The sequence below is a fragment of the Cryptotermes secundus genome, unplaced genomic scaffold (genome assembly GCF_002891405.2).
Source record: "Cryptotermes secundus unplaced genomic scaffold, Csec_1.0 scaffold1474, whole genome shotgun sequence".
Lineage (NCBI taxonomy): Eukaryota > Metazoa > Arthropoda > Insecta > Blattodea > Kalotermitidae > Cryptotermes > Cryptotermes secundus.
The window spans coordinates 19,612-43,562 of record NW_019733853.1 but is presented as its reverse complement, the minus strand read 5'-3'; the positions used below and the strand labels follow the sequence as shown (position 1 = coordinate 43,562).

General features: G+C 41.4%; 1 protein-coding gene across 5 annotated transcripts; it reads left to right on the top strand.

The window, feature by feature from the left end:
- Positions 1 to 886: 886 nt before the first annotated feature.
- Positions 887 to 22,596, top strand: LOC111868338 (epidermal retinol dehydrogenase 2). Of its 5 annotated transcripts, none has more exons than XM_023858897.2 (7): positions 887 to 1,094; positions 9,127 to 9,311; positions 15,317 to 15,502; positions 16,195 to 16,347; positions 17,032 to 17,285; positions 20,025 to 20,145; positions 22,236 to 22,596. In XM_023858897.2, the coding sequence occupies exons 2-7, from the start codon at positions 9,168 to 9,170 to the stop codon at positions 22,269 to 22,271; spliced, it is 894 nt and encodes a 297-aa protein (XP_023714665.1). In that variant the 5' UTR covers positions 887 to 1,094; positions 9,127 to 9,167; the 3' UTR covers positions 22,272 to 22,596. The 5 variants fall into 5 exon arrangements, with proteins under 5 accessions (XP_023714665.1, XP_023714661.1, XP_023714663.1 ...); XM_023858893.2 differs by having other exon boundaries at positions 889 to 1,094; positions 20,025 to 20,150; XM_023858895.2 differs by having other exon boundaries at positions 889 to 1,114; positions 20,025 to 20,150.
- The last annotated feature ends 1,355 nt before the right edge of the window (positions 22,597 to 23,951 follow it).

The following is a 23,951-nucleotide window of genomic DNA, read 5'->3' as shown; positions in this document are numbered from 1 at the left end:
CATTTTCATGTAGTATTTAGGGAATTTATCAGATACATGTTCTAGTTATTTGGAGAACCTGACCTTCATACTTAGTTTTACATTTTAATATTTAACAAGTGGATATTTATGAAAGCCGCATTTTAAGTGTGAAAATGGATCCATTTTAGTTGCAACTGGATGACCGTATCTTGACTAAGCTGTTTCCTACTATTCCTCAGGACCTCCAAGAGGCCAGGATAGTTATGTCAGCAGAGCGATGGGCTACAGCGGCTACAGACTGAATGCTTCACTACTCAGCAGGGCAAGAGATTTGTCTGTGCTCCACAGCGTTCATTCCAGCTTTGGAGCCCAGCCAACCTATCAAATGGGTACCGGCGGCTCTTTCCCCTGGGGTAAAACGGCTGGGGCATGAAACTGACTAATCACCTCCATCCATGCCGAAGTCTCGAATGGTGGAGCTACAACTCCACACCCTCATATATCTTCATGGTGAGGTACTTAATTAATTGAAACGAAAGGTCAAATTTAGGTTTACCTTATTCCTAAGTAGCTCCTGGAAATGCCGGTATGATACTTTAACTTAGGACACGACGTCCTTCCACATTCTGTCCTATTAATTATTAAGTGATCATTCTTTCGTTCGAAACTAATAATCTGCGCTATTGAAGGAGTCGTTAAACAAAATAAGAGTAAGAATAAATTAACTTTGTAGGTTTGTGTAACATTCCGCGCCGGTCTCTTCATAATTATTGCCACAAACCATCGCAAATTGTAAAGTAACCACAGTGAAATGACATGCCATCTATCCGCAACTATAGTGATCTATTATAAAACGGCCTGGGATAGCTGCAGAGCAAAGATTTACGGTCGCTACGGTTGACCTGCGTACGTCCTGCCATGAGAGTAGAAGCAACTATGCTCGGCTGGTGGCTGTGAGCGCTGTGAGCTGGATAATGTGTGGTACGAACGGCACGAACATGGCTTAATTTGCTTTCAGATAGGGGAAGACACGCAAGCGAGTCAGAGCTGTCTGTGACTATAGTTGCGTTCATGAATAACCTTACTTCAGTCGTCTACTTGTTGCGGTGTCAGTAACCGCAGTGCACAACGAGGTAACTGACTGTTATTTTCTGTAAGTACAATATACAAACAAGTGAATTATTTCATTTCCAGTATGATACGAACTCACATTGGCTTCCGCGTGTGATTGAAAGGTGGGGGGGGNGGGGGGGGGGGGGAGCAAGAAGTGACGTTTTCTACAGGTCACTGCTGGAGTGTTTACATTCCCGCAGTCCAGTGCCGCTCGACAATGATCTAAACGTGGTTAGTTTTGTTTTTACGAGTAATTCTGAAACCTTTCTACGTGTGTAACAGTAGTGTACAGAGTGTAGAAGTGGCAGTTAGACCTTGTTCGACCCTGCTTGACGTTATTGGGGGGGGGATATATTAATTAATACAGGGGTCATATTTGTTATATGCAATTGAAAAGAAAATAATTTCCTTACACCGAAAATGCGAATTCAACTGCTTGACGTTATTGGCCAAAAAAAAAATATATTAATTAATACAGGGGTCATATTTGTTATATGCGATTGAAAAGAAAGTAATTTCCTTACACCGAAAATGCGAATTCAACTGAGAATTAAAGTCTGTAGACGAAAGAGTGAGATTTAGAGGCACGTTGTAATAAACGGCGATTTAACTAAGATATTTAGTGGATATTATAGCTGATAGCTTTGTTTACTGAAGAATTATGGCTCCTGGAATATAAGGCCGTGTAGTCCTTTGAAAAGCAAGTGAACATATAGTCTGTTTCTTCAGGTTCGAATAACAAGAGAAGCAAGAAAAGAGCATGAAGCAGATAGTAAACAGAGCTGGATTACTGAATTGGAAATTATTAGAAAATAAATGACCGTGGCCTAATTTTAAGTGATGTCCCAGAATTTTCGTGGTGTGTTGAAGAAACCAAAAAAAAAAAAACTCATGAGATTTTGCGGTTCGACCTAGATTCGACTCGGGCACCTTCGAAATAAATAGAGCGTTACTGCCCGCTGCAACTTGCTCGATCGTAGTTCTGTTCCGAAATCCCTTATAAGCATTCCACTAAGAATGTGGTCCTCCAAAGATTTGTAACTTGATTAAATGAGCAGAAGACTCGTGTCTTCTGGAATATAAGGCCGTGTAGTCCTTTGAAAATCAAGCGAACATATAGTCTGTTTCTTCAGGTTCTAAGAAGTATGTAAAAGCACATTTTAGTGGCCGTTATAGACAGGAGATGGGCAGGCGAAAGATTTTCAACCTACTTTCAGATACCATCCTCTTTCGGCGTGTTGTGTACCACTTGAAGCAGCCGACATCCTTTTGTTGCGATATTCCATAACGAAATGAATTGAAGCAAGCATAAGAACAATTCGTGCATGACTTTGCAGTTTTCTCCAGTCTACAAGTTTATCCATGCAAACTAGACATCTAGTGGAAGTGATCGAAGTGGGGCGGTTGAGATGGCTGGGACAGCTTTTCAGAATGTACATCGCAGGAGCAGAACTCTTGCAGCAAGTTAACTCTACATAAACCGGAGGGAACTTGATGCTGTCAGGTGACTGGAGTCAGTTGAAGAAGATTTGCAGACAATGGACGTTATAAATTGGAGACGAAAGTCACAGGCTCGTGACATACTGCAAGCGATCGTAACAAAGGTCAAGGTTCATCATGGACTGTAGGGCCCGCAGAAGAAGAACAGCCCAGAGACTATAGCTACTATAGCGCTGTTTGTTGGAGCACACCCGGAACTGCGAAGTATAACAAACAGTACATAGTTTGCATTGTCACATTTACTGCGGTGGAGCTGTACACACAGCATGAGGATGCAAGTCACACACTTGCCATCCCCCCACCCCGGGTTAATACGTGTAGAATCAGAATTGAAGAAAATAAGGAGGCATACCAATTTTTTTTCCCCCTTGGCACTACAGCCCCAGTGGGCCGAGGCCTACCTCCATGAACTAGGTTCACTTCGGTTTTTCTAGATCTTACACATTCGGTAGGAATCCTTGGGCGAGTGATCAGCTCGTCGCAAGGCCTCACTACCTGTAGACAAATACAGAAAAACGCACACAAACATCCATGCCCTGAGTGGGATTCGAACCCACGATGTCGGCTTCCGAGCGAGCGAAGACAGTGCAAAGCATACCAAATAGTAATACCTAAATTTATTTTTTTAAATGTGACGTCATTAAAAGAGGAAGTCTAGTTGCTAAAGCACCACCCCACAAACGCAAACCTAAAAATGTCACCGATTCCTATAGTTTGAGTTACTTTCACTCTAAATTACAGATGACGTCACTGTTAAAAAAAAAGGTAGGGAGAGAAATAACGGTCGCCTTTAGGGAAACAGGGAAATCTGATCACCTTTCCACGGTACCAGGCTAATATGGAGCTACTCTGCTTTCTGGTCAAGAACGATTCATTCCTCTTTACCCGCCACTAAATTTAACTTAATATGATTGGCCACATTGGAAGGAACATACCATAAGGCCTGCACTCGTGTCCTTAACTCTGCGTGGTCTGTAAGTTGAGAAGAAGTTAATACAAGTCTGGACGAGGTTACGACAAATGCCCTTCACAGAACAGATGAGTTGCTCCATGCTATACGTACAGAATAGTACTTGAGGGAAGGCAGAAACACTGATGTTGATTGGTAGAAACAACGGGAACTGGAAAACGAAGAAGACCCTATTCGACATGGACGAGTTTCACCTGGGAATGAAGTGTCGCGTTTTTATGACATTCCACTCGCTTATTTACGCTGATACACAGACCGGCTCTGATGCCCACCAGCCTCCTATAAATAGGTACCGGGTAAGGCGACAGGGGCGTGGAGCTGACCACTCCCCCATACGTCTTCATGACGTGGTGCTTATGTCGGGAAAGCGTCTGACTGTAGTCCAGGAAGGAGCTGTATCGCTCATGTCATTGGAGGAAAATGTACTCTTGCGGTAATAGTCCTTATGTAACATCCTCTCTGATGAGAAGATGGGTTTGTCCCTTATGAATACGCTTGGCCTTTCGTCAAGTGCACTTATCGCACTTATAGCGTGTTACTGAAAATTCTTCCTTTTGCACTACACACAAGTCCTCTGTCAGTACAGGCTTCGCGAAACAAATCATGCCCATCTTACGTTAGAGCACACGCTGAGTCTTCTCAACCTCTTATAGTCTTTCATAGCCGCTGCTTGGTAACAGCTCTCAGCAGTGGAGATTCTTCAGCTTCTGTGCTCAAGCCGCTGTCCGCTGGCTAATAATACTCCACAACTGAACTGTCAACTCAACCGAACTCATTGCTCCAACTGACCTGATTATAAATTCTCGGCACGGACCACATAGAAAATACTGTCCTTCTCTTGTTGCTTTCGTGTCCGTTGCCGCGGGAACGTGTTTGCCGAGCTGTTGGTCAGAAACATATTGCGTAACCCCATTTATTAAGAATCTGCTGCCCTAGTAATGGGCGTTGCTTTGCGACCGTTACCAAACAACGATTGTGTTGTACTTCAATTATACTGGTTTCCGTCAACATAACTTTTTGTATAGGTATAATACACGTTAATATTTGCCGAATGTTTCGGCCTTTGGTCATCATCAGGTGTTGTACTTTCGCTGTAGGGATGAATGCTCTTTCTCTACGTTGGCTAATGTTATCATTAGGCCGCGCCACAGCTCAAGCGGTTAGTCGCCGGCTTCCCGATCCCGGATCTGGTCAAGTGGGATTTGTGGCGGACAGATTGGCGTTGGGGCAGTTTTTCTCCGAGTACTTCGGTTTCCCCTGCCAATCTTCATTCCACCAATTGCTCCACAATCACCCTCACCTATCATCTGAGGCTGGTACAATAGGCCAGAAGTGGCCGCAGTACAAGGGACTTAGTCCCACTCCACCAGCAATAAAAAAATACTTTGTACGCAATCTTTAGGACTCCTTGGACGGGGGATCAGCCCGTCGCAAGACCGCTACATACACACAGAACAACACAATCACAGAATAAACGCACACGGACACCCATGCCTCGAATGGGATTCGAAACCCACGATCCCAGAGTTCGAGCGAGCGAAGACAGTTCATGTTTGAGACCGCGCTGCCACTGTGATCGACAGAAAATACTACTAGAGTGATGAAATCAAGGAAAATGAGATGGGCGAGGCAAGTAGCACTCATGAGCGAGGTCAGAAATGCTATCAGAAAGGTTATTAAAGAATATATTTTAGACATCCTGTTGTATCAATTGACCATTCGATCTATCAACCACGCAACCATCGAAATCACTACGAAAGTTCCATTAAAGGGACTCAGAATAAACATTTATTCAGTAAACTTGAAGGGAAGAGGAAATTTGGAAGATCTACGGATAGACGGTAGTAATATTAAACTGGATCTTAGAGAAATTGAGTGAAATGGCATTTACTGGACTTATCTGGCACAGGATAAGGATCAATGCTGGGCTTGTTTGTGGACATAATAATGAAATCTCCTAGTAGCTGAGCGTCCATTAGTTTTGCAAAAACTGCTCCGTGGAGTTAGTCACATGATAATAAAAGCATAGTAAACAATAAATAAAATCTTGCGTGTAACTAAATTGGTGTTCGTGCAAAGTGGTTAGCATAAGTTCTTCCCGTCCTGCCGGCCGGAGTGAGACCTATACGCCCTTGAGATTGAAGGCCATCTCTACCGATATATGAGTAGACCGGCTGACCAGAGATTCCACCTGCGCAGATCCTACCTCAATTATAAGTTACTCACGCTTACTGGCGCCCAAAAATCCTCCCTACCTTCCCAAACACCTACTGGTTCTACAACGAGGTGCTGAAGGTGGCCGGAGCGACAACCAAGAAGTGATCGGGAGGTAGCAGTTGTGCAAGGTGAGAACCAGCTCAGTCCTGTGGAGAAGTCAGAAGACGTGAAGTGACGAATCAGCGCAGTCCAGTGGAGAAGTCAGAAAACGTGAGGTGACGAAACAGCGCAGTCCAGTGTGGAGAAGTCAGAAGACGTGAAGTGACGAATCAGCGCAGTCCAGTGGAGAAGTCAGACAACGTGAAGTGACGAATCAGCGCAGTCCAGTGGAGAAGTCAGAAGACGTGAGGTGACGAAACAGCGCAGTCCAGTGTGGAGAAGTCAGAAGACGTGAAGTGACGAATCAGCGCAGTCCAGTGGAGAAGTCAGAAGACGTGAAGTGACGAATCAGCGCAGTCCAGTGGAGAAGTCAGAAGACGTGAGGTGACGAAACAGCGCAGTCCAGTGTGGAGAAGTCAGAAGACGTGAAGTGACGAATCAGCGCAGTCCAGTGGAGAAGTCAGAAGACGTGAAGTGACGAATCAGCGCAGTCCAGTGGAGAAGTCAGAAGACGTGAGGTGACGAAACAGCGCAGTCCAGTGTGGAGAAGTCAGAAGACGTGAAGTGACGAATCAGCGCAGTCCAGTGGAGAAGTCAGAAGACGTGAAGTGACGAATCAGCGCAGTCCAGTGGAGAAGTCAGAAGACGTGAGGTGACGAAACAGCGCAGTCCAGTGTGGAGAAGTCAGAAGACGTGAAGTGACGAATCAGCGCAGTCCAGTGGAGAAGTCAGAAGACGTGAGGTGACGAAACAGCGCAGTCCGGTGTGGAGAAGTCAGAAGACGTGAAGTGACGAATCAGCGCAGTCCAGTGGAGAAGTCAGAAGACGTGAGGTGACGAAACAGCGCAGTCCAGTGTGGAGAAGTCAGAAGACGTGAAGTGACGAATCAGCGCAGTCCAGTGGAGAAGTCAGAAAACGTGAGGTGACGAAACAGCGCAGGCCAGTGTGGAGAAGTCAGAAGACGTGAAGTGATGAAACAGAGTGTTTCGATTGTGCAGAGTGCCGCTCCAGCGTGGGACGGTTATGAATCCCACCTTCTGTATCCTACGTGAGCCAAATTATCGGTATTACCCCATTCATCTTGTTTTTCGTCAATGATTAGGTTGCATGCAAACATTTTTGGGTCACGAAGAAAGGGCTCCTTTACGGTTCTGTAGTAGCCCAATATTCGGCATGTGAACATGTCGGGAACGAGCTTTCTTGCAAAGCTGGTCCTCTTGCTATAACAGAACACACCTGCATAGCAAACAGCCCCGTGAATTCAGAATGTCAACTCGTGTTTTTATTGTTGCAATTTCTAGCGACGTGTACACACATATGCTAGATATCAGCACTCTGTCGTAAACGTGGAAACATTCACAGTTACCTCCCTGTTCGCAAATACGCTTGTCTTCCTCCACAACGACTTGCTCTCGCGAATGCGAAGTTACACATGTTCAAGTATGCAAAACGTTGTGCCTATACACTCTGCAAACTCAATGCTCAATTTAGAGTTCTCTGGAAAATTCTTCACCTATTGGATATACGTACGCGATGAATTACCGTGCTCAAAACAGGCGATAATTGAAAATGTTCTCTTCCGAGACGAGATTTCTCCTCCGTATGGGCTCCAGAAGGTTAGTCGAAAAACCAAATGCTTCATTTCCAACGCGCACATGTGAAAGCGGTGATTGGAAGTGCTGTGCAATGGCTTTCCCGGAGGAAGGTTCAGAACATTCTCCTGGACTCTTCTCATCAACACTAAATTCTTGAAGTTGCTACTACAGATGTGCCGGATCGATTTCAATCAAATATGGTATAGTAGACTTAAAACTCCGTGGAGTTGCTTTTCCGCTGTTTTGATTTGATTAATTTTAATGGTGTCTTTACTTAGGAAGGTAAATTGACATTTGTTACGTCTGAGTCCCTCTACATATTAGATTATATATATATATGGCACTTGAATTATGCCAGTATGAATTCGTATTAGCTGTTATCACCTTTAATTCGTTTCACAAAATAGCTTTACATAAGGAAGGAACTGAATTTTTACGTCCTTCATCTCTTAAAATCATTACGGATTTTCATTACAATTCATGTTTACTCATGAAACCTCATGGAAATATATTCAGCTGCTCTGGAGTTTCATGCGTACAAACAGGAGAAAGGTTATGTATGCACTATAAAACGAATAACTGTATAAGCAACCATATGTTTTCGCATCTAAAACTGATGGCTGACAGACCTACTGACCTACAACACCACTTGTGAAGAGTTGCATGAGATGAAAGCGGCAAAGTCAGCTCGGCTGTCGCACACTGAAGTCCTCCGGAAAGTATGTAATGAGATCTGCGTCCTTCCGGATGTCTCCATCGCACACTGAAGTCCTTCGGATAGTATGTAATGAGATCTTCATCCTTCCGGATGTCTCCATCGCACGCTGAAGTCCTCCGGAAAGTATGTAATGAGATCTGCATCCTTCCGGATGTCTCAATCCAACCAGAAACTCTCCTCCTCCTATTCGAGGATTAGGCCCTCTGCTTTGTCCCCATTCATAATAAATCTGGAACTATGAATCTTACGGACAGTTGGAGGATTCCTTGAATGGGTGATCAGCCCTGTAGCAAGACAACTACCTACACAGGACAACACAGATATAGAAAAGCACGGGCATTGGAATCAAGGACCCAATGTTCGAGCGAATGGACACAGCTCGTGCCATAGACCGCGCGGCTACCAAAAAAGGCTGCCATAAATTATAATCAGCATTACACAAGAGGGTACCTGTACGTATAGGCATATTTGTATCCATAATCCGCATCCCATAGATTGATATTCCATAGAAGTTGGCATGCAACAAGCGCCAGGTTTCTCGCCGCCGGCAAGAAACGAATTACCAAGAACAGTGATGATTTCCGTCACAATGCCTGGAAATTTCGCGGAATTACGTCGAAGTTTTGTGAAAGTCGAGCAGTTGTATTGATGCCCCCTGAAGATGATCCGTAGGGATCGAAACATGTAAGGGTGATGAGTTTCAAGTGATAAAACTTAAATAGTCACACTGGACGGTGTTATTTTTGTCTTTGTAGTTGTAAACAAAGAAGGAATGGTGGAATTTATCGTCGGCTGGTGTGACACACAGCGTCGCTTCGGCCCTAAACGTGCGAATACTTTCCATACAAATACGAATCCCAAAGGCACAAGCTGGCCTTGGCGCTGAAGCTGCTAATGAGAACATGTTGACAGTGTTTCATTACTACCATATTGCACAAATGTTTTCTCTTCAGCTTACAGTTCAGTTGTTCAGCTGGAGTATACTGCAGTAGCCATGTTTCTACGGATGTACTCATTTCTCGTGCTCATCTATGACGTGCTGTCTCTCATCTTCCTGGTCATAGAGGCTGAATTAGAAGCATTTTACCGTATCTTCATCCCACCTCGCCTGAAGTCTGTAGCAGGAGAGATTATCCTGGTATGTCATTACATCTGGGTTTCAGTCCTTATATAAAGGGAGGATTTTTACTTCGTGTGCATTTCACGGTGACCGGTGCGCCGCTTGCTGCGATGCGCATACGAATTTTGCAGATGAATCAGCATGTGTAACGGCCTATGACTTTCGGAATGAATGAAGTTCTTACCTTTATTCACAGATCACAAGAGGCATTGAAAATGTCCCTCTACATCTAGACAGTCTTCGCAGAGGCGGAAGTGGTTCCGATTTGCTCTCTGAAGCTGTTCTGCAGGAATGTGTGCAATTCCCCTGTGAATATTTTCTTTTATTCTTCTTCCGTTCGGGGGTTACTCTTGTAAACTTTGTCCTTCAAACAACCCCAGAAGAAGAAATCGGGTGAACGTTCTGGCCAGACACCACTGCTGATAATTCTGTTCCCGAAGACATCGGACAAATGCAGTGTGGGCAGTAGCTGATTCTTGCTACCGGACATAGTCTTTCTTCTTCTGTTAACTGTGGAATTAATTGCTCGAGAATGACCTGTACATATCTTTCACAATTATTTCATTGAAAAACACAGGTCCAACAGTCCTTCTTGCACTTACAGCACACCAGACACACGGGGTTAGATGTGGATTCTGTGAATTCCAGTAGCGGTTATTCTTGTGTATTTATGTATCAGTGCAAGTGATACCACTCTTCATCAGAAAAGAATGTCAACTGCGGATCGATCTCATACAGGAACACACGTTGCTCTGAAGTATACCACACCATGACGGAACACAGTGCTCTGTAATTGTAAGTGGGAACAAATGGCTAATGGAGCTGATAACTGCTGCTTACTGCTGACAACTCATAAACAAACTCCCATGCATGAACAGCGCTGCTCGCCGTGAAACATAATTTCGTCAAGTGGTACACAAGTTAATTACGTACTTTCCTTCATTCCAATATTATCGGCCATCAGGCATACTGATTCGTCGATAAAATTCGTATGCCCCTCGCAGCCAGCGGCTCACCGGTCGCGGTGAAACTCAGAGCCGTGAATCGGTCAACAAAATTTCAGAACTCTGTGTGTGTGTGTGTGAGAGACTTATGCAAGAACATGTGAGCATGAATGAATGTACAGTGCATTTATAGTGGCAGTGTGCAACGATATGTTATACTGTTACCCTTTTCTAAATGAAACACGAAAATATGTTGTGAAAAAGAACTGACTAACTGAAATTGAAGCGGCCTCCGTAGTCCACCTCATGACTCGTGGTACGCGGGTTCAAACCCGGCGGAGGTCGTGGAATTTTTAAAGGCGGAAAAATTCAGGGAACAAGTCCTCCGGGATGGACTTTAAGCCGTGGGTCCCGTGTCGTAGCTTTACGGCACGTAAAATAACCTCATATCTCCAAAGGAGGTCACTGAGCTAAATTCAAGGACATTTCCCGTCCAACAGTAGTCTCTAACGCCTTTGGTAGATGGGGGAAGCATTATAGATACCGCCAAGCCAGTAGAGGCCGAACTCGCTGGCTCGGTCGGGACTGATGGTACGCACCAATATCGGTAGGGTATAGAGACTGGTAGAATATCATAGAGGGAAGCACAATGGACCAATACTGGTCTCAGTGCATGGGGAAACCCACCCTCTCCAATAACTTACTAACTAACTAACTGAAATTGAAATAAGAATAACATTTTCAGTTAAAGCTTACTGTTTTTATGATAAACGTGGGGTGTCCTATTCTGAGCTCTGATGTCTATCTTTGTAGATAAGAAGCACTACCTAAGAAACTTATCAGCTAACTGATTCTGTGGAGCTAAGTCCTCCTTGAGAATCAGCATTTCGCTCAAGTACTCAAGAATTACCAGTATTTTACGAAACCTGATTGTTCAGCCAGAGTCAAGGTCAGAACTACTTTACGACTGGTGGTTCACCGTCAATCATTTCGTCAGTTTGTCTTGGCACGAAGTCCCTTGAGGCTCACGAGCAGCGATGGTTCGTCGGTTAAATTGCTGCTGGCCTTCGCCAGCGCAGTTATTCTCGGCTCCTAGCCCTTCGGGACTCATAACCATATTTTACTGTCTCAGATTCGACACTCTCCCAACCTGGAGGGCCAGGTCCCCGAAGCCGTGATCATCCATTATACAGCCTCTTGGCGAACCCCACAAAAAACACATCTCCCAATATTTATTCTATTGTTTCGTGCTTGTCCGTTGCGGCGATCACGTGATGGCTACCAACCGTTGTGTAGCAACAAATGCTCGCTTAATAGAGCCGTCGTGTGGTTACCATGCCATAAGCTAGCAACGGACGTTTCTTCTGGTTAAACTATTCCGACTTTCAGCCGACATGCCACAACATTATCTATCCATCTATGTTTAGGTCTTCCTAGTGGTCTCTTTCCTTCTGGTTGTCCCACCAAAATCCTACATTCATTCTGCTGCCCCCATGCGTGCTACATTCCCTGCCCACCTTATCTTTCTTGATTTCATCATTCTAAATATATCTGGCAATGTGTGAAAATTATTAAGCTCCTCACTGCGCAGTTTCCTCTGCCCTCCTATTATTTCAATCCTCTTGGGTCCAGATATTCTCAGCACCCTGTTCTGAAATAATTAGATAAGCACTCTGCATATATATCTGGTTGGGGTTTATTTATTTACTTATTTCAGGGTCAGATAATTCAGTCCTTAACTAAAGCTAAGACGTAATCTATCTGACGTTAAATAGTTCTATTTATATACCCAGGAACTGGACAGGGTATTTCCGCACTGCAGATGGAATGGTTACACTGCTATGATTTGTCACCAATAAAAGTGTCGTGGACTTTGTGAAGGCAAAGTTGACATTAGGATAGGAGAGGCTTTATACTGTGCAGTTTACTCCATATGCCTTGTGTAAGTAGGAGGAGGCTGTGTGTGCTTATAGCTTCAACAGCCAGTTCTCTGTAAATCAGTAGCCATGTTTCCTTAATGTGAATGAAGAAAATTATTACAGATAGAGACAGACACAGAGACGCCATCTCTGCAATAAGACTCATTATTCTATAAGTGTGACTTTGAAGAACATGGAAGATCTAATTGACACTACTAAGGAGGTTGGTCTAGAAGTAAACACAGAGAAAGCTAAGTATATGTTGATGTCTTGTCACCAGAATGCAGGGCAAAATCATAACATAAAAGAATGTACAGTGGTTCAAATATCTAGGACTGACAGTAACAAATCAAAATCTGATTCAAGGGGAGTTTGAATTTGGGTGCAGAACCTTCTGTCTTCTGGTCTGCTATGTAAAAACATAAAAATTGGAATATACGAAAGTATAATTTTGTCTGTGGGTTTGTATTAGTGTGAAATTGGTCTCTGACACTAAGAGAGGAACATAAACTGGGAGTGTTTGAGAAAAGGGTGCTAAGTAGAATATTTGGACTGAAGAGGGATAAAGTGACAGAAGGTTGGAGGAAACTGCATAATGAGGAGCTTCATAACTTATACTTTTCTTACTTACTTACTCATAGAGCTGAGCCGTTCTGGAGGAGCCACCAGTTCTGCAGCTACTCAAGAATTTCCCAGCATTTTATGGAACCCAAAGGTTCATTATCATGTTCACAAGAGCCCTCCACTGGTCCCTATCCTGAGCCAGATCAATCCAATCAATCCCATTCTATCTCTCTAAGATCAATTTTAATATTGCCCACCCAACTACGCCTTTGTCTTCCCAGTGGTCTCTTTCCTTCTGGCTTTCCCACCAATGTCCTACACATTCCTCTTCTCCCCCATTCGTGCTACATGCCCTGCCCACCTCATCCTCCTTGACTTGATCATTCTAATTATACTTGGAGAAGAGTGAAAGTTATGAAGCTCCTCATTATGCAGTTTTCTCCGCTCCTCCGTTTGTGCTCATCCTTTAATATCAGAGACCAAGTTTCACACCCATACAGAACAACAGGAAAAATTAAAGTTTTGTATATTCTAATTTTTATGTTTTTGGACAGCAGATGAGAAGACAAAAGGTTCTGGACTGAATGGTAGCAAGCATTACCCGAGTTCAATCACCTCTTAATTTCCTCCTGAATCAGGTTTCAATCTCTTATCGTTCCCACACATCTGAATTGTGCCACATTTTCAAAACATCTCTTTCCTATCTTTATATCATGATTTTGCCCTGCATTTTGGTGATGAGACAGCAACATATACTTAGTTTTCTCAGTGTTTACTTCTAGACCTACCTCCTTACTTGCGTCAATTAAAGTTTGTGTGTTTTTCTTTATGGTATCTACATTATCACCCAGTAGATTCACATCATCGGCATAGGCCAACAGCTGATGTGTCCCTTTAATTTCAGTCCCATCTGGTTTCCCTGGACCTTCCTAATGGCATATTCTAAAGCATAGTTGAAAAGAAGTAGCGATAAAGCATCTCCATGTTTTAGACCATTCTGGAGAGGAAATTTATCAGACAAATGTTTACCTACACAGACTTTACTATACATTTCGTATTTTAATCAACGTAACTAATTTCATGGGTACCCTAAACTCTATCAGAATATTGAACAATTCTTCACTCCTAACTGAATCATAGGCTTTCTTGATGTCTATGAATTGCTGATGTACTATCTCATCGTACTCGCATGTTTTTTCCAATATCTAATGAATGCAAAAGATCTGATCTGTACGAGTAGTTGATCTGTTACGTCGAAATCCACACTGATGATCCCAAATAATTTCATCTATATATGGACTTAACATTGAGAGAAGAATATTGGATAAAATTTTGTATGAAGTTAATAGCAGTGGTATCCCCTGATAATTACTATAGTCAGTTTTATGACTCTTCTTATGAACTGGTACAATGGTAGACTCCACTGATCAGGCAATTTTTCCTTATGCCAAATAGAAGTAATTAGATTGTTGAACTTAGAAAGTAATATTTCACCTCCTACTTGAGTAAGTCGTGCTGGAATTTGTCCACTACCTGGCGATTTATAACGTTTTAACTTTGCAATAGCACTTTCAACCTCAAAAGGGCTAGGAACAGGTACTAATGGTTCAGCTGTATGTATTGCTATCTGCCTAACTTCACTAACCCTATGTACATTCAATAACTGAGAGTAGTTGTTCTTCCACCTATTCAAAATATTGTGGGAATCTGCAAGCAGATCGCCATTCTCATCCTTCACTAAGTTACTGCTAGGCTGGTAACCTCTCTTAAAGTCATTTATTCCTCTATACATTACTCTAATATGCTTGTTCTTACTGTTCATTGCAAGCTCATCAATTTTGTCTTTCAGATATTCCCTCTTTTTATTCCTGAAATTCCTGCTGGTTTTACATCTTATATTGTTCAGATTATCCCCATTTAACTCGCTTGGATCCTGTTACCACTGCAATTTGGCTGTTTCCTTTGGTCTAATAATTTTGAGCATCCTTCATCGAACCATGGCTTATGCTTCTTCGGTTCATAATAACCTAGACTCTCTTTGGCAGACATTTTTATATTCTTTCTAATAGTTTCCCAAGTTTTATTAACATCCACCTCAGTTTCCAAGTTTTCCAAAGTCGTAAACCTACGTGTATGTGAGATATTAACACAATACTGCTCTTTACCCTCTACCTCATTTAATTTCCTGAGATTGAACCTCTTCATACGAACTCTGTGTGTTATTTGATTAGATTGATCAAGTCAAGGATGACTGATAGGCAGGTTATATAGCACGAATGGGGAAGATGAATGCATGTAGGATTTTGGTGGGAAAGTCAAAAGGAAAGAGACCACTAGGAGGAAGATGTAGTTGTAGGTTGGAGAATAATATTAAAATGGATCTTAGAGAAATAGGATGGGGTGGTATGGATGGGATTAATCTAGCTCAGGATGGGGAGCAGTGGAGAGCTCTTGTGAATACGCTAATGAACCTTTGTGTTCATAAAATGTTGGGAAGTTCTTGAGAATCTGAGTGACTGGCAGTTTTTCAAGAAGGGCTCAGCTCCGAAGAGTTATTTAGTTATAAGTGTGACTTAAGACACAGAGATCTTTTCAGATTACTGGGGCAGGTCATGGCCTTGGACGAGAATTAGCCATACAGTTCTCAATGTTAGGAGCCACTGTAATATGCTGGGACATACGGAGTGACAGTAATGAAGAAACTGCAATGGCAGCAGATTCACTAGGATTTGGTGTTGGCAAGGCTTATGCATACACATGTGACATAACCAACAGATATCAGGTAAGTCAAACATCATTTTAATAGTAACCCTTTACTTTCATTGTTGGCATTCATATTTCAGTTTTGTGAGGTGTATCAGCATCCTTTCCATGACCACGGTAGGAGTTGCTGCACAAGCCCACAGTTTCCTTGACTTGTCCAATTACTGACGTCATGTTGTTTCCTGTTTTACGTGTTTCTGAAATATGTTGCTATTTTCAGGGTTACAACCCCTGCATATGAGAGTTACCTGTATATATCATTTTTATGATCAAATGTGTTATGCCCTTTTTCTTTACACAAACACTGACGTAAAAACTGGACCTTTTCCAAGAATGAAACTACCTCAGTTTTCAGAAATGGTCTTTTAACATAAACTTATGCAGGGCTCAGTCAAACCAGGGTAGTACTCCACTGCTTTGTTGAGTGTTGCAGCATCACCCTGGCTGGCACTTATTTTGAAGACAGTAGCTAAAGTTAGGTACAGTAGCCAAAGGGCACCCCTGACATGTGAGATACAGATTACATCCCCAAATTTTTTTAATAGGTCAGACTCATAGTTACCACCTCTGAACTGCAGTTTCGGTTTTCTCTTTCCCAAATTTGAACTGGAACTGTTCATAAGATCCTGAACAGAATAAACATATGCCCACCTTAAAAGATAGAGTTGCAGAGCCACTGAAAAATCAGATCAATTGTTAATTTTGTTTCAGGTGATTAAAGTAGCTGAGAGAGTGAAGAAAGAAGTGGGGATTGTGACTGTGATGATAAACTGCTGCAATCTCCCAAGTCCGCGCATTCTTACTGAGCATCCTGCGCCTGGGGTTCGAAAGACCTTGGATATTGGAGTCATGTCACAATTCTGGGTGAGTTTAAAAGACTAGTGTGTGTCATACTTCTGGGTGAATTTAAAGAGTGTATGATGTTACATTTCAGCGTGAGTTTATAACAGTAATGTCTTAACACACTTCTGTGCAAGTGCAAATCAGGCTGCTGGCATTACTATATTAGTCTTATCACACTTCTGAGTGAGTGCTTATCTGGGTGAGTTTTATGGCTTATGGTGTTTTGCACTTCTGGGTGAATTATATAGAATGGTGTATTATCACACTTTTGAGTTGAATTTAAAAATTGATGTCTTTATCATGCTTCTGAGTTTGAAGACTAATGTCATGTCATACTTCTGGGTGAGTTCGGACTGGTTTCATGTTCTACTTGCAATGAGTCTGAAGATTTGTATCATGCCACAATTCTGGGTAAGTTTAAGGAGTTGTCATATGAGTATTGTACTTCAGGGTGAGTTTAAAAGAACTGTCATATCGTACTTCAGAACGAATCTAAAGACTGATATTATCTTATTACAACTGGAGACTTACTATACATAATTCTTGTGGGGAGTTATGATAACTGAGTCCACAAAGGAAGGGGTATGGACTTGAAAATAAGGTTTTGTGGCTACCAGGAATTTCAGATTGTCTGTTCTCATTTGTAAATACTTATAATTAAGAATGCCTTTTTGAAATTCTATGTGCTCTTCATTATTTTTACAGATATTGGGGGCCTTCTTGCCCAGCATGCAGGAGAAAAAGCACGGACACATAATCATGCTGACTTCTGTTGCGGGCCTTACTGGGATCAAGGATCTAGTACCTCTCTCAGCAGCTCAATTTGCAATCCAAGGTTTGGCCGAATCCCTGACTGAAGAGCTGAGAAATTACAAACCCATCGGAGATGTGAAAGTGACTTTGGTTCATATTTATCCATTCATTGTGGACCAAGAAATGTCTACAAATATACAACTAAGGTAAACTGTCAAATTTAGAATTTGTAGATTTACCCAGTGATGTATTATTAGAGTACTGTAAACCTAAAACATTTTTAGAAATAAGGGGAGAGAAAATTCACATAATTTACACAGTATTATCATTTTATTCTGTTAATCATATTGGGATCAAGAGGGGCCCACTGTATTGGCTCCATTACTATATCTGTTTTGATAAATATGAGGGATGAACTGAAAGTCATGAGCAACAATTTTTTGTAAAGTAACATGCTTTATTATTGACAAACCAAATACATCACCCCAATCTACAGACCTTTCTTTATTTTCCCACATAATCGCCACTTCTTTGTACACATTTCTCCCAGTGTTCTGGGAGTTTGAAAATTCCACTTCTGTAAAATTCTGTTCCAGCCATCCGAAGACACTGATGCACTATTTTCTGAATTGCCTCCCTTGTCTCAAAACGTCCACGTAGCTGATCCTTCACAAATATGAAAAGATGGTAGTCGGAGGGTGCCAGTTCAGGGCAATAGAAGGGCTGAGGAAGAACTTCCCACCCTATTTTTACAATTGTTTCCAATGTGAGGCGAGTGGCGTGGGGGCGAGCGTTGTCATGCAGGATGACGATGTTTCGTCCCGGACGTTTATCGCGTAATGCACAATGGAGCTTGTGCAGCGTCTGGACATAACGAGCAGCATTGATGGTTTGCCCGGGTTCCAGGAATTCAGCCAGAATAAACCCCTCTGCATCCCAGGAGACTGTTCCCATCACCTTCATAGCTGATGGCACTGTCTTTGCCTTCTTTTTTGATGGAGAATGCAAATGGTGCCATTCCATACCTGCCATTTTGTTTCAGGCTCGAAATGGTGAAACCAGCTTTCGTCACCTGTCACAATACAGAGCAATAAATCATCGCCTTCGTGTTGATATCTCTTCAGCAGTTCTGAGGTGATGGCTTTTCGCTGACCTTTGTGGTCTTCGGTCAATAACCGTGGGACCCAACGAGCACAAACTTTCCTATAGCTCAAGCTTTCAATCATCTCCTGTACTGCATTGTGTCCTGTTCCAAGTTTTCGGGCAATTGTGTCCACAGTTACATGCCTGTCATCTTGAATGATCTCATCCACTCTTTCCTTGTTGCGTTCATTTGAGGCTGTTCGAGGACAACCGCTCCGAGGCTCATCTTCAATGCTGGTGTTCCCATCTTTAAAATGTTTCACCCATCTTTGAACACTGTTCGCACCCATGCACACACTTCCATAAGCACTGCTGAAGTCTCTGGTGAATTTCTGCAGAAGGGATTTCCTCTTTCACAAGAAATTTGATGACAGCACGCTGGCAAAACAACTTATCATTGTCAGCCATTTTGTTTGGAGTGATACTGGTCATGTGACGGAAGCTATTGACGTCACAAGACACTCAAGGTTAACACAACAGCTGGTTCCACCTACCACCATACTCTCTTTCATCTTCTGTTCCCAGGTTGCACGCAATAAAAGTTGCTGGTGACTTTCGGTAAGACCTACGTATTCATCATAAAAAATCAAATAAGAGCTGTAGAGGTTAAGGCATACCACTGTACTTTACTGCACTCACAGTTCAGATCCCCCAACAAAAGCCACTTTTGGCTCACTATTTTTAAGGTGTGGGGTTGTTAATATGCTGGGAAGTGCTTAAAAAATCCGTTTTGACTATGTAATAACAAAATGTAAATGATGAGCTCTAGGAAAAACTGACAAAGCCTACCTTACTATTCCAGGTTGCATTCTACAAATCTTGTGCTCTTAGTCATATTTAGGTGCTCTTTGATCTGTGGGTTAGCGTACAGATCTTCTGCATTGATGGTCATACAGTTGAAGTCTTAGTTGAGTCAAAGCTTTTCTTTACAGCTGTACATTACTACAGATTACTATTATTTATTTGGAAGAACTTACTACTTAACTATAGATTTTATGTTAAATCTATCGGATATAATCCTCAAGTTAATTTTTTCATCCATATACGTTTGTGGAAGTAAATTTTCTATGATCAATCGTATGAACAGTCTTAGAGAATTATTAGAAAGGGGAGGATTGCTTATGTCTTCGAAGAGAATCAATTAAAAGAGCATCCGGAGCTAAGATTTAACAGCACTGACTTGGTAAGCAATTATTTAATTGAGTACCATAGAAATACAATTTCTTAAGACATTAATAAAAGTTCTGAGCACACAAAACAAAATCAGATATTTTTCTTTTAAATTCTGACATGGTCATACAGAAGTTTCACATATGACACAAAATATAGGTCCACAACTGTCATTGGAACTTTTTTTTTTACATAACAAGAAGTCTGGGGAAGAACTAATCAGCTATTTTACTTAGATATGACATAGGCTATAGAGAAGATGAAAAAATTAAGGTGGGATACACACAGCAAGGTGATCGCATAAGCCTCCTTTTATTTTTTCAAAGTAGGGAAAGCAGGCAAAAATACGAGAATCATTAATTTATGCTTCTTATGCAGTTATCTAGAGTACAATTAGCTTTGTAGCAATATATTTATATCTGCAATAAATTCAATCAAGGCCAGTAGCAATGAATACATTTGTCAAATATGTGTTTTCCACTTGAGCACACCTTTTCACTCCATAAATCCTTTCCATGAACCATCAGACTATGACAATCTACACGTCAAGTTTTCTATCACCATGGCGCTAGAGTTCTGTTCACCAAAAGCAAGGGTGTTAAATACAAATCAATATGGTACTTTCATTCTAGGATCCCAAGTTACTTTGGAACAATTGAGCCAGTGGCAGCAGCCAAGAAGATAATTGATGCAATGAGACGAGACTATACGGAAGCCAGCATTCCTGGCTATCTGCTATATGCTGACAAAGTAGTAAGGTAACACTTGTATGACTAATGCGGTACTCATCTTTATATGGCGACAACTAAAGCTGTAGTAACTGACTGGTTATTCTGTTAAGGATTATGACAATGACTAATTCATTACATTGTTGTCCACTGTCTGAAGTACTTTTCATATGGTTTTCCTTGTGGTTACCATACAAGTTCATTACTGCCAAAGTACTGGGTTTGATTACAATTTCTGTTACTAATGTACAATAAAATGTGTTAGCATGATAATCACATGAAGATGGGATTAGTGCCAATTTCCAAAATATTCTTTGGCTCTTTCTCAGGAGAAGTTGGATCTGCCTGGTATCATTCCCAAAATTGTAAAAATGTACTGCTTCACATATGACATACTGTTTTATAGCTGCATGAAACCAATGTGAAGCACCAGAACAAACCTATTTGACAACACCTTACCCAAAAAATCCCATAGATAGAAACAGTACATCAGAAGCATCTATAGGTTTCAATATACCTCGGACAGTGAAGAATATTTCAGAGTATAAGCACCATACCATGAATGTGTAAGTGGAGAGGTCTCAACTACATGCTCCAGTTGCTTTTATCAATCAGTTTCTAGTGAGTAGATGGCTGCAAGATACCTGATGTGCTTCTGGACATGGAGGACCCATTTCATTCAACCATTTTACTTTTCAAGTACTTGAGACAATGGACAGTATCCATCATAAATGCTGTATAATCAGAAGTGTCTTTCAATTTGATCACAAAATTTTATATATATCTTTGCAAACGTCAACTTACAGTAAAATAAGAATAGGATAACGTTCATAAATGAAATTTGAGGTTTTCCGTGACACTTGCTTTGACAGAGTTGTGCCAGTTTCATAGTCTTGAAATGTGCTGGTGAATAGAATACCAAAAGCTACAGCTGGGATGTTATTGAACTGACTTATAAATAAAAGATACAACGTAATAATGGCGGCTTTAAAATTGTGTGGAACGTTTTGAATTCAAAGTGTTATTGCAGCACATTGGTTGAGAAACATTATTCTCTCCTGTCATCATTTTTACAGCACAATGTCTTGCTTCTCTCATTCAAGAAATTTTGTATCTTACAATTTAATTGGTGTTGTTCAGTGTCAGTCATTTGCGCTAAAATAGATGTCAGTAGTTCTCTAGAATTTCCTTTTACTTCAGTATGAACTATGAATCCCATGCCAGGTCACAGACTCTCCTATCAGATCGGCCATGCCATAGATCAGGCGTTAGTTGCTGGCTTCTCACTGTGGTGGACAATGTGGCACTAGGGCAGCTTTTCTCCAAGTACTCTGGTTCCCCTGCCAATCTTAATTAAAACCAGTTGCTCCACAATCAATAGGCCAGTATTGGTCGCAGTACTAAGTGGACTCAGTCTCACCCCACTAATTCAATTCAGTTCCTGTTTATTTATGTGCAAACTTAACAGCACAGAGGCCAATTACAAAGCTAGCATGAATAGAGAGAAATACATAAAATAATAATAATAAAAAAATACAAAATATGATAGTCTATATTAATTACACAATGAGCATGACTAAAGATACAGAAACAAACACACAGACAAAGCCACAATGTGAGAATTTGAGTTTCAAATAGAGCAGCATACAATAATTCAATTCAATTCAATTCATGTTTATTTACATGCATACTTAACAGCACAGAGGCCAATAACTAAGTTGGCACGAGTACATAGTAATACAGATATAACTAAAAAACAAAATACAAATAAGATNGTACAGCCATAAATAGATAAGTTGAGCAATTCCTTTATACATAAGTATCTAACAACAACAACGATAATAATAATAATAATAATAATAAAAACAACAACAACCCAATTAATTCTTATTTATTCATGTGGCAGCTCAATATCCTAATTCAATTCAATTCAATTCATGTTTATTTAAGTACAACTTAACAGCACAGAGGCCAATTAAAAGGTTAGCATGAGTACATAGAATTACATAAAAATAATAATAATAAATCCTATTAGATTGCATGGTATAATTCAGTCTCTCAATGAAAATGCAAGGTAGTCATGGTACTTAAAGAGTTATTTTTCTTTTGTTTAAGCCTCCTACCCCGAAAAGCAATCCTAGCTGTGCGTGAACTTCTAGATACTGGTGTTGACTTTGGCTGATGGGCAGCCATCATGCACTGTGATTTCCTACAGGCAGATGCCTGCACGAATGAAAGTAAACCTGAGTAATGATGTTAGTTATATTACTGACAAGTTTTAGATGAAGGTGTACAAACAAATGTGGTATGTGGTGAAACTTCATGAATTCAGACTTATAATCAGGCATTTCGCAGTACTATGCATCCTGTAAACTTCTGAATATATTCATTGAGCATACAGTGGTATAAGTTTTGTAAGAATTTTTGGGAAGTCCCACACAGAAATTTATTTATTAAAGAAAACATGTTTACTGCATCTCTTTACTGTTCCATATTAGCCAACACCATAAAAGGTAATGACCGCATCCATTGCCGCCAAACATTTCCCACTTCCTTCCTTCCTCTTCTTCAGTTTAGTGCATTCTATCAGAAACAATGGCCTTCTCAACTGTCAGTGTCACAAATATTTAAACCAGAAACACAAGTGAAAAGTCTGATGAAGGCATCTACAGTACAATCTGCAAATCATGGGTAACTGAAATGAAAGCACAAGTCTGATTCTTATCTTCTCTTGTTCCTTGGCCAGATTATACTCATCTTCCTTCTGATGTGCTCCTTGCGGGCTTTTCTTTTGACCAGTTTCTTTTCTGAATATTTCTGAGATTAATTTCTGAAACAATGTGAGCATAGGTCTACATTTTTGTTTGTAGAATTGACAGTTGTAATATCTATAGGTAATTTATAATGCTGCTTGAACTTTCTTTGCAGTACATGCAGTACAGAATTCTTTTTACAGATCATACATTCCAAGGCTACATAAGCTCTTTCTTAACGTTTAAGAGCCGAACGACAGTATATGGCATCATGAAAATAAAGTCAAGGGGACGAATGACGCCATATGTCATCGCGCAGTCCACGCGTGCGGCCAGCTTTTTAAAATCTAATTTTAAGTTATAAATTCTTTTTCTACTTACATAATTTTTGGTCACCAGCTTTATAAGTTGTCTCTCTTCCCACCTGCGTCGTCTGACGGAAGTTGGCTTCGTGTGGAAATCTTGGAAACATCCGGAAATCCAGAGTCCGACGTCGCACTTCACGCACTTTGTCTAGATGGTTCTTCATTTCCCACGCGAAAAGCACACACGACACCTCAATTGCGAAGTAGAGGAAGTCAGCCAATGATGTGGTTTGGCCTCCTATAATCGAGATATCTCTGATAAAACGGCAGGGGTTCGACCTCTGGGCCGTTGATGGCGAGGTGGACCCCTTCCAGCATGTTCCGCACAAGAGCGAGACAAAATTCTCTGTGTGACAACAGGATGTAACTGTTCAGATCCATGAGATGGAAAAATAGTTTATTTGTCCATTTCCAGGTTCGACGACAGATGCTATTACTGTTTGCCATAGTTTGCCCACAGCTCCACCTGAATAATTATTCACACTCCTTTTGCCATGCTGGTGTGGTGGTCCGCAGGTTGCTGACCAAGATGATGGGTCTTCGTCGAAATCAATTTCTGATTCACTTTCCTCAACGCCACTCTCAGAATTGAATGTACAACAATCTGATTCGGAGTCGAGTCGTTTATGAGTTGAAATATGACAGCGTTTTCCTAACGAGACAGCACAATGGTTGATTCACGCTTTTGATACTGCTTGGCTGTGGTATTAGGA

Excerpts from the sequence above, each read along its gene's own strand:
- LOC111868338 (XM_023858893.2), top strand. The coding sequence starts at position 9,168 with ATGTTTCTACGGATGTACTCATTTCTCGTGCTCATCTATGACGTGCTG. Across the intron at positions 15,503-16,194 it reads ACATAACCAACAGATATCAG|GTGATTAAAGTAGCTGAGAG; the intron begins GTAAGTCAAACA and ends ATTTTGTTTCAG. Across the intron at positions 20,151-22,235 it reads TATGCTGACAAAGTAGTAAG|CCTCCTACCCCGAAAAGCAA; the intron begins GTAACACTTGTA and ends CTTTTGTTTAAG.